The 9,962-nt window shown below is 38.1% G+C and overlaps 1 protein-coding gene across 1 annotated transcript; it reads right to left on the reverse strand.

Annotated features, from left to right (window-relative positions):
• Nucleotides 1-1,421: 1,421 nt before the first annotated feature.
• On the reverse strand, nucleotides 1,422-9,036 carry LOC138630285 (troponin I, fast skeletal muscle-like). The gene is made up of 7 exons (XM_069714523.1): nucleotides 8,962-9,036; nucleotides 4,414-4,449; nucleotides 4,188-4,224; nucleotides 3,959-4,087; nucleotides 3,505-3,594; nucleotides 2,830-3,006; nucleotides 1,422-2,012 (listed from the first exon to the last, which is right to left on the reverse strand). Exons 2-7 carry the CDS (start codon nucleotides 4,422-4,424, stop codon nucleotides 1,932-1,934), a joined length of 525 nt encoding a protein of 174 aa, XP_069570624.1. The 5' UTR covers nucleotides 4,425-4,449; nucleotides 8,962-9,036; the 3' UTR covers nucleotides 1,422-1,931.
• Nucleotides 9,037-9,962: the final 926 nt, after the last annotated feature.

Consider the following 9,962-nt stretch of genomic DNA (forward strand, 5'->3'; position numbering starts at 1 on the left):
ATCAGTTTATCTTGATGGATAAAACTCTTTAATATTCACATAACTGCAGTGAACAAAGATGCACATAGATCGCCTGTTCTTCTGCTCTACAGTCTGAGGAGCGTCAGGTTGTGACAGCTCGGCTGCCCTCCTGCATGGATATGAGGTCACTAGTTAAACAGCTGATCAATAAACCAGTTCATCCACCAGAGCAACCTATAAACATGATTATTCTTGTTTTATTGATTATTTTTTACTTGTCAAACCACAAGAAGGCAAGAAGGATTGTAAATGTGCGATCCGAAGTGAACACACGGAGGAGAAGCTTTACTTGACAGAAACAGGAAAGTGAATGAACGTACCGTTGCAGCAAATCCTGTTTAGTTTTCTGATCTGCAAGAAAAAGGAAGAAAATCCTATTAATTTGGGGTTAAAAGATTTGAAAATAGTAAGATTTGACCAACTAACTCATCTTTTCGTCTTCACCTTTCTTCCTCAGGTGAGCGAAGTGACACACAAACTTCCTGAAGGTCAAAGTCGCTTTTTAACTGGAGAGACACTGATTTACAGATCAATTTCAATTCTGAATGTGCAGCTTCTGAAGGTGAACTTGAGTGAACTCTGTTTACGGATTCCACAAGACTGTAAACGAGATGAAGATGAAGCGTTTGTATTCAATGTGACGGCGAAAAGACGAGAAGAATTCATCACATTTTGTTTTGGAAAATCTGAAAATAAATGAACGTGATGTTGTTTAGTCGGACTGAAGGCTGAATTATATTTCTGAGTTTCCTCCTCACTTCACACTGGTCACTGTATATCTACCTGCAACATGACATGGATGGATGCTGATTAACGCCACCGTCAGAGTGACAGTCAGAAAAGTCTTGGTGAACTGAACCTGAACTGGAAAACAGCCCCGTTACAGCTGGAGGATTTTTCCGGGCCTGTTGACGTTGGATCAGGTGGCAGCCATCTAGTGGCCACTTTTTACTGACTCAAAACTCTAAATGTTGCTTTTGCAATCTTTAGCTGCACGTTCATGTACTTTTTTCTTTTCTTTTTTTTTTATGTAGAAGAAATACTCTGTAAGACTCTGCAGAACAAGTGTGGATGGTTTCCTCTGCGGTAAAACTCCTTTTAAAGATGAAAATCCAAAGCACTATTCTCAGGAGGTTCCAATTTTTTATCACTGAACATCTATTTAGTAAATGAAGCTGATATTATTTTACTTTTTTACGGATATTAGATTCACTCCATCAAACACTACAAACACGTCAGACTAATGACAGCACTTGCAGTGATTTCATTGACGGCTACAGACAGTTTTGAACAGACATTTCTGTGTCTAAAGAGACATTGCAAGCTGAGTTTTCATCTCAATTTAAAGCTACCTATTACAGAATTTTGAGGTAATAAGCAAAATAAAATGCAACGTAATATTTGTTTCCAAACATTTTAATTTTGGGGGACAAACGGGACACTAACTGTAGTTTTGAGGAGCGCACATCGTCGATACACCAGAACTTTGATGCAGAAGCAAATATCATCCTTTACAGAAGACAAAGAAGGATCGAATCATCACCCATGAACCAACTGACACCAATGCACACAGTACAAATACAAATACAAATACATCACAGTACAGTTTCTATACAGGCAAAAGCAGAAGGCAGCTTAGTTTCTCATGAAAAGTTCCCTCCAAAGTGAGATATCCAAAAACTACAGAACTGGCGTGACCTGGTTCATCGATCTCCACGCCATTTATCACTTCCTCTACATCTGTCTTCAGATGTTCACCTCGAGTCTACAAAGTGACACTTTTTTTTTACAAACATCAACTCACCAGCTGTCCTGTATTATCTGTTCAATTAAAGTTTTAGTTTGGATATGCATCATTTTTTCAGTTCCTGAATTCTGTCCTGAAAGTCAGTCTGAAGTCCAACAAACATTTAACTATCAAACATCTTCTTCCTATCAGACTTGTCTTCGATGTTCTTGCGCCAGTCGCCGACATCACGCAGCTGCTTGTCCTGTGGAGACAAAGAAAATAGTTCTGTAAGTTCAGAGGCTGATCTGGAGAAATATGAAATACAGGCGGAAACCAAACGCTGCTGATGCAACTTGTTTTGATGTTTAAATTGAATTCTCTTTGTTGTCATGACGTTTGGACTAAACATGTTGCCGAAGCATAAATTCTTACATAAATAGTAGAATATAAATGATAAAGTAATAAAAAATAAAAAAAAGAAGGAAAAATCGGAAAAGATACATAAAAGCGTACAATTGTCTGAGTGAATTTTATCAAGAAGTCTTCCTTAATTTGTTTATATTTTGAGCAGCCTGTCAAAAAAATTATTTCAGTTTCAACATGTTTCACAATGATCACAGATTCTGTTATTTCTGTTCAGCCATTGTCTTTTATGGCGAACAGTTTTAATGGTGATTTTGTGATCACTGATTCTATATTCTTTCAGGGTTTGGCTCTTTATCGGAGGTTTTATTTGGGTCACATATTTTGCGAACAGAAATTCTCTGTCTCGTAAATTGTGGCACTCTTGGATTTCTGTTTTCCAGTGTTTAAAATATCTTTGTTTATTTTTCTTAATGTATTTGAATTATTTGATTTGGGGATTATTGTCAAAGCAGTACTTTGACAATAATCCCCAATTTATAAATAATGTTTTTTCTACCTCCTAGTAATACAAATTTAAATATTGTAGCTTTAAAGAAGATTAAAAAGTTCCATAACAAAACAAAATAATCTCAAACACAGCTGAGTTTGAGGGAAGTGATTCTTGGAGCATCTTTGTTCCTGTTGGAGTTGAGACTTTAGATGAAACAGCTCACCTCCTCTTTCACCTCCTTCTTGACCTGCTTCAGGTTGGCCCTCAGGTCCATGTTGACCGTGTGTTTGGAGCCCAGCAGAGCTTTCAGCATGGCGTCGGCAGACATGCGCACTTTCTTCAGTCGGGGTCTCTTGAACTTTCCCCTCATATCCACAATCTTGATATTAAGGTCCCTGACCTTCAGGAGGATTCAAGACAGAAGCAACAGTTACTGACTTGAAGACGAATTATACATTTTTGTCCTAAATGCTGGTTTATGTTTGAGACTGAATTCATTGAACACTCAGCGTTAAAGACAAAACTTGAAGAAAGGCTGAAGGAAGGAACAAACTCACCAACTCATGACAGCCTATTAAAGGATATTGACGATTTTTTTAAAAGCTTGTAAATTAGTACAAATAATGATTATTTTTTTCTCCCCCCCAAAAAAAAAATCAACTCAAGAGCACAAAACTGCTGCATGAAAACTACTCCATCAATTTAATCAAAATGTTTACTTCAGTACAAATGCAACTAAAACACACATTTTTCGCTGTGCAACAATAATGTTGAAGTAAAAACACTTCTGTTTTGGTAAAGTGACAAAATAACAACATATAAATATCTTCAATACCATCACTAGAATCACTTGCTGCAAATAAAGCTGAAATAAGATCAGGTTGAAAGAGTGTCTCACCTCATTGACCACCAAGTTCAGTTTGAACTCCATGCAGTATCTGTCCTCTTCACCGATGTCGATCTGCTCATGAAGTTTCTGACAAAGGTCCTGAAGACAAATCAATGAAGTTACAGTTTTCAACTTTAAATCCACAAAAGATACAAAACACAACTGAAAATATGTGCCGTGCAATTTACATTTTTGATCTTAAAAATCTCTGAGTTCAACAGGCAGAACAGAAAATACTGTAAATACAGAAACCAACTCAATTGTTTGTGTTTTCTGTATTTTGCAGCGTTTTTTTACGAACTGCTGCGTTATGTTGTGTAAATGGTGATGATGTTTTTTTTGTATTTGCATGTTTTCTGACGTTGCCGTGTGATGAGCTCAGAGTGCTACTGCGCATGTTTTACAAAGTATAACATATATAATAAATATTAGTTTGAAGTAATCTGGTGCCGTTTCTTCTCACCACGAGCTCGTCCTTGGAGTACGGCAGCTCCAGAGGAGGACACTTATCTGCCAGAAACTTCTCCCTCTCCCCCACCTTCACCGTTGATTCAGCATCCAGCAGGTTATTGGCCACCACCAGCATACAGCTCTGAGGATTCACACCATCACGTAACGTCAGAGGACGGAAGAGGAAGGAGGCCGTTGCAAAACATCCAGAGCTCCAGATTGAGTGACATAAATACTCTCACCTTCAGAGTGTGCTTGCGCCTCGCGGACAGTCTTTTCCTGCAAACACAAAAATAAGAATCAAACACCAGTGAAATTAAAGTCACCTGTGCCATTAATATTATTATTATTATTATTTTGAAAATAAATCAGTTATCTTTATAATTGCAATAACTGCACTTTTAACTCATTCTGCTCGACAAACAGAACAATAAACATAAATTCCAACACGATTAACGTTGTACTCACTCGGAGGCCATGCTCGCTGCAGGAGCTTGATGTCGCCTGACAAAAAACAAGACATCATTTAAATTATGTTTTAAGCATTTTGACGTGTTAAACGTGTTTCTGGAGCACTTCAGACATTTGTTTACCACCTCACACGTGTCACAACTTGTTCTTGTTTTTATTACCTACTTCTAATGGATCATCATTTATAAAAGGTTGATGAGCTGCGATGGATAACTAAATGGTTGGATGAATGGATGATTCTACTACTTATTATCTGGAAACAATAAGTGGAAAAACGAACACTTATTGTCCGGTCTGTTGTTTAGACATCAGTTTTTTTCCTTCAGTGACCTCCTGAGGACAAACTTTATATTTCCTGCCGTAAGCCGCCAGCAACTGATCTATGAATAGCACAGTTATGGGGTCTCCCTCCGAGGCACCAACAAGGCTGTTCAGTTTTATTGTTCTTCATATGGAGTGGACAAAGAATGAATCAACTCTCACTCAGACATTTTAAGTTTCTGATGTTGTCAGTACAAAGACGTCCGACATTCCTGCCAGACCGCTACACAGAAGTAGCTTCATTAGCGCTCAACATTTCCTCCTTAATCTCAAATGTTAAACTTCTTCATGTTTGAAGTCACGTCTCCTCCTTTTTAATTCTCTCCTGCAGTAGAGATTCTCATGTTTCATGTTTGGATCACCTTTATTCTATCTTAAGACATCGTGTGAAGTCCAGGAAATTTCATGGAACTTAACGTTGTAGCTGCCTTCAGGCCTCACAGGACCATACCGCTATTTATAGCAGCGTGGCTCAAGGGATGCGGGTCCAACGATGGGCAGGGAAATATCTCAACATCTATTGGAGGGATTACTGTCAAATCTGGCTCAGACATTTATGGTTCATTCCCACCGGATGACTCGTAGAGACTTTGTTAGTCCTCTTTTGGCACCACCCAAAAGTCACACTTCAGACTCGTCCAACTTTTCACTTCATAAAAGCAAACACGTAAATCTGGTCTCTGAATTCCTTTCAGTCTAAGTTTAACTCTGAGGCTAATGAGAACATTGCTAACCTGAGTATGGTATAAAAAACAAATTATATTAACATGCACAAATGCTAATCTGCTACTTCAACATAATGACATGCTATTGTTACCTCTTTGAAAAACATCTGTGCTTCTCTAACTAAATTGCTCATCACTGTTTCTTGACAATCACTCATTTTTATTTGACAGTAATGTTTATTTTTGGGGGATTAATTCCTCACCATTCATTTTCAGCAATGAAACTCAGTTGGCACTTGAAACCTGAGAGATAAAAATAATCTCTGCTGCAGTTTTAGCAATGTTACTTTTCCATAACACAGAAGGAAGTGCTCCATCCACGGGCAACAACAACAACAACACAACAACAACAATATTCATAAATACGGCTTGGCAAGCAACAGTTTGTGGGTTCGAGCCCTTTTGCGCTCCACATGAGCATCTAAATTTGGTGATTATCAGATAAACTCAGATTTATTGCTCACTTTGCACCAAGCTTGTTTGGAACTGGTGGCACCGGCTATGAAGCTATTTCAAAATAGTTTTATACATGTCGTTCAACATTGTTATGAAACATATCGTACGAGTTTTGATGATTTGACAAACAATTTCCAATTTATATAATCTGATATGTGTTGTGCCACACTTAATGTTTTGTTTGTAGTGCCCCCTAGTGGTAGATTTAAGTGAAACTTCCAGGTTATGTTTTATGTCCGGATATAAACACAGCATGCAAGTCTTGTGATGACAGTTGTTGAAGTTTGATGTCTCCAGCTGGTTCCAGCAAAGTATTAAAATGCCATGAAGTGATGAATAGGCCACGCCCACATGCACCAAACAGTCACTTAAGATTTTGCCCTTCAGATCATGTTGGTGAAAATTTGTCCAGCAGGTTTTTATATAATTCCTCTTGGTATTTGTGGCCCTCTTTATGCTCCTTTAGTAAACCTATTCCCAAATACTGACTGAACATATTTACCAAGATTTATTAGGATTGGACAAATCATTAATGAGTTTTTGCCAATTTCCTGCCAAACCCCGCCCTTTGTTCAATATCATGAAAAATAAATAAGATTTGAGCAAATATTCTGCAACCAGTATTTCTAAAATCTATCATAGCTCAGCTTGATCTGGTTAAGGGTGTCAAATTTCAGGTCAATCAGTTGCATTTTTGGGGGCTTAATTACAGCGCCACCATCTGGCCGATTTGGCTCATGTTTCTCTTGATTGTGATACAAATTAATTTACATTTTTAGGTGTGTGAAGATTCAATCATCTCTAAAGTGTTTGTCATGCAATTTTTACATTTAAGGTGAACTGATTTATTCACGATGTCAACTCAAAGCCTCGTTTTGATCCACTACGGTTTTCCCTGTTAATGTTACTGCATTAAATGTTCAAACACACTTCAACACTTCCTGAATACATTTCAAATTAAAGCCCTCTGCTTTAGTTGACAGTTCATTACTTAGCAAGACTTTTATTGTGAAACATTTGCAGGAGGTGTTTTAACTGAAATGTGACAATCGCATTGTAGATGAGTAATCCAGAGCAGCTTTTGAAAATAGTATGATTGCCTTATCAATCTAATTAAAGTAAAACATTATAGACTATGGTATGTAACCATGTCCACAATGGGTACAACATCCTTAGAAACAAGCCGCAACTGAACTATCTGCATGGGTAAATATCTGTGGGCTGGTAAACCAACCTTTAAAAGTACCAGTCTGGAGACACTTTGAGAGGTCCTGCGAGGCTGCATGGCTGGTTGCTGTCTGAGCTGCTGGTAATATTTAGGAACTGTGATAGAGCTCTGGATTAAGACTCTATTCCTGGAAACACAGCTGTTCCTAATGTCTTCATTATGGGAAGGAAAAAAATGACAGCAGCCTCGTCTTAAAAGAAAAGATGTGGCAACCACTGCGGAGGAATCTGCGACACACAGCCAGCCCGGGAACAAATGGCCCGTCATCTCTAAACCAATGACAGGAGGCGAAGGAGATCTCCAGGGCTCGCCGGGTATTTTAGGGACACTTAAAACTCTGAAGACACAACAGCAGGTTGGAGGATTGTCTCTGGAGGGAGGACGGAAGAGTTCGCAGTAACCCGACACCACAGAGCCGCCCTCGGACGAACAAGACATTAGAGCATATCACAAAAATAAGTTGGCACGGTGCTGACCTGAAGCACACACGGTTCACCTGCTTCATGCTGAGAAAATAAAGATACGAAGGGACGAGAGGCTTTTTAATTCACTGCAGAAAGAGTTCAGCACTGTGAATTTATGGAAACCAAAAAAAGGCCAAAAATCGGAAACCAAATCTGAATTAAAAGATGTTGTTTTAAAAAAGACTAAATGAAGCTTCATCGTCGCTTAAACATTCACATGGATAGAATGTATTAGGTGATTGATGATTGATCTGACTTGAGTACTGATAAGGGTGCAAATTATCCACCAAAAGATTATGGACCAAAAGAGCCAAAAACTAAAACAGAATAACCACAAAAGCTTCTCTGTTCTGGGAACCTCATCCAAAATAAAGGTTTAATGTCGCTTCAAACTTTAAACAACTTGTGAAGATTTTTCTTTTCAGGAAACTTTCTACAGATACAGAAAATAAAGTTATAATTATAAAAATTATATAACCTAAAGTTAAAACGTGAAAAGAAATAAGATGGCTAAATAAATAAAGTTAATAGAAAGTCATTTGTAATGACTGAAAATAAATCTTCACTGTTTTTTAAACATATGAATGCTTGACAAGAAAAGAGGCTATATTTAGTGAGCGGGGATTAAACTGAAGAAGAGATGGAGGTTGGCATCTGCAGCAGATTAGACCAGGTTATGCCCCCCCCTCCCCCTCCACCCTCATCCGTCCACGGTGTTGACAGGAGGATAAACACCGACGGATTGATTTTCAGCTTCGTGCCTTGTAGTGGTGTTTCCTTTCAGCATGCCACACCAGACTGCACATCATCGCAGCGGCAGACAGAGACAAAAAAAAACAACTACGCCCCTCAAAGTTCAGAACAATCCCTCAGGATATGATGATAAGAGCTGGAAGCATCAACAAAACACGACAGAAACCGAAAACTTTCCATGTCTGCTGCAAAATGTCACCTCATCCAACACTAAAGATACATTACAGTGATAGAAAAGCAACTGCAATGTGTAACTTGTAAAAATTCTCCATCATAAACACTTCATTCTTGTTGCAACTCCAAAAACACATGAAACCTTCATGAACTTTTGGCATTTTACTGTTGCAACAAACTAATGAAGTTAACTGACACTGTTATAAAACACCAGCCAGTCACACTCTGCATGATCTCATAACCACGTGTAAAATATATAGACACCAAACAGCCTTCCACAAACCCATTGTTACCTGAACAAACACCAGACTGACAAAATACAAAGATTTACAATCACGCAAATGACCACAACTCGACATGCTGTCACACTTCTTCCTCTGAACACATTAAAACAATATCAAACCGGCAGAGAAGGAGTTCTTACCAGCAGAGATGTTGGAGTCACAGAGACACAGACTGAGTCCCGGGAACACCAAGTGTTAAGAAGGTATATATTGCAATCTCCGATAGCCCTCTAAATCCTCCACTTTCTCTTTATGGAAGTGGGTTACTGGTCAAACCAATGAGCTGGCAAGGTCATGAAATACAGTACAGTGTCATCTGCCCCTTCCACGGCTCGCCTCATTATAAATAACCCGCCCTTTGAGATTGTTATCTGTATTATCTGGTGCCTTTTGAGCTCCTGACTGACAGAATGGTGTGAAGAGAGCAGCATTTATTTCATCCGCAGTTCAAATATTACAGAGAGAAATCGTTTGGGGATTTGACATAGTGCATGAAAACACTCACCGAATCCTCTGGAAACAAAGGCAGCCTTTTCTTTCATACTGTTTGATTGTGCTGGTGATGAAGAGACGGGAGGAAGTTGAACTTACAGCAGCAGAAATGTTCTGGAAGCCTAACAAAAAGGAAAAAGACAACTGAGACAAAACAGAGGGCTTCACTCGCAATCATGAATCTGTGAAGTTCAGTTCTACCAGAGCCCAAAACCTACATTATAACACTTTAAATTTAACCCCTATAAAGAATTTATGAGCAGTAAATACACATTTAATTCAGGTTCATAACACAATATATAATGTATTTGTGGGCAGATATAAAAATATTTAAATATTTAACTATGCACAGAATTGACCAGGAATTCTAACTAATGTTCTTTTATTAAAATTGTGTAAACCAAAAAAAATAATAACTAATATAATAATTAATAATTCATATAATTTAAATACAAATTATTGAAAAAGTTTTAAAAAGACACTTACCTTGGACCTGCTCCACGACTCAACGGCTGAAATTCAACTCAATATGAAACACAGTTATGATCTGCGAACATCAAAACCTTTTCTTTTTTTTCATATATATAAAAACAGTTGGGTCTGTAACCACATTAAAAATCTGTCATTTATTCATGTAAACCTGGAAATA

Source organism: Brachyistius frenatus, unplaced genomic scaffold, assembly GCF_029030835.1.
Source record: "Brachyistius frenatus isolate BFR_SWC_R1_liver_20210118 unplaced genomic scaffold, ASM2903083v1 Contig_131, whole genome shotgun sequence".
Taxonomy (NCBI): domain Eukaryota; kingdom Metazoa; phylum Chordata; class Actinopteri; family Embiotocidae; genus Brachyistius; species Brachyistius frenatus.

Bases quoted from the DNA above. Each gene is read 5' to 3' on its own strand.
- LOC138630285 (XM_069714523.1), bottom strand. The intron at 4,088-4,187 runs GTGAGAGTATTT...GTGAATCCTCAG, and splicing joins GGCGCAAGCACACTCTGAAG to AGCTGTATGCTGGTGGTGGC. The intron at 3,595-3,958 runs GTGAGAAGAAAC...ATTTGTCTTCAG, and splicing joins ACTCCAAGGACGAGCTCGTG to GACCTTTGTCAGAAACTTCA.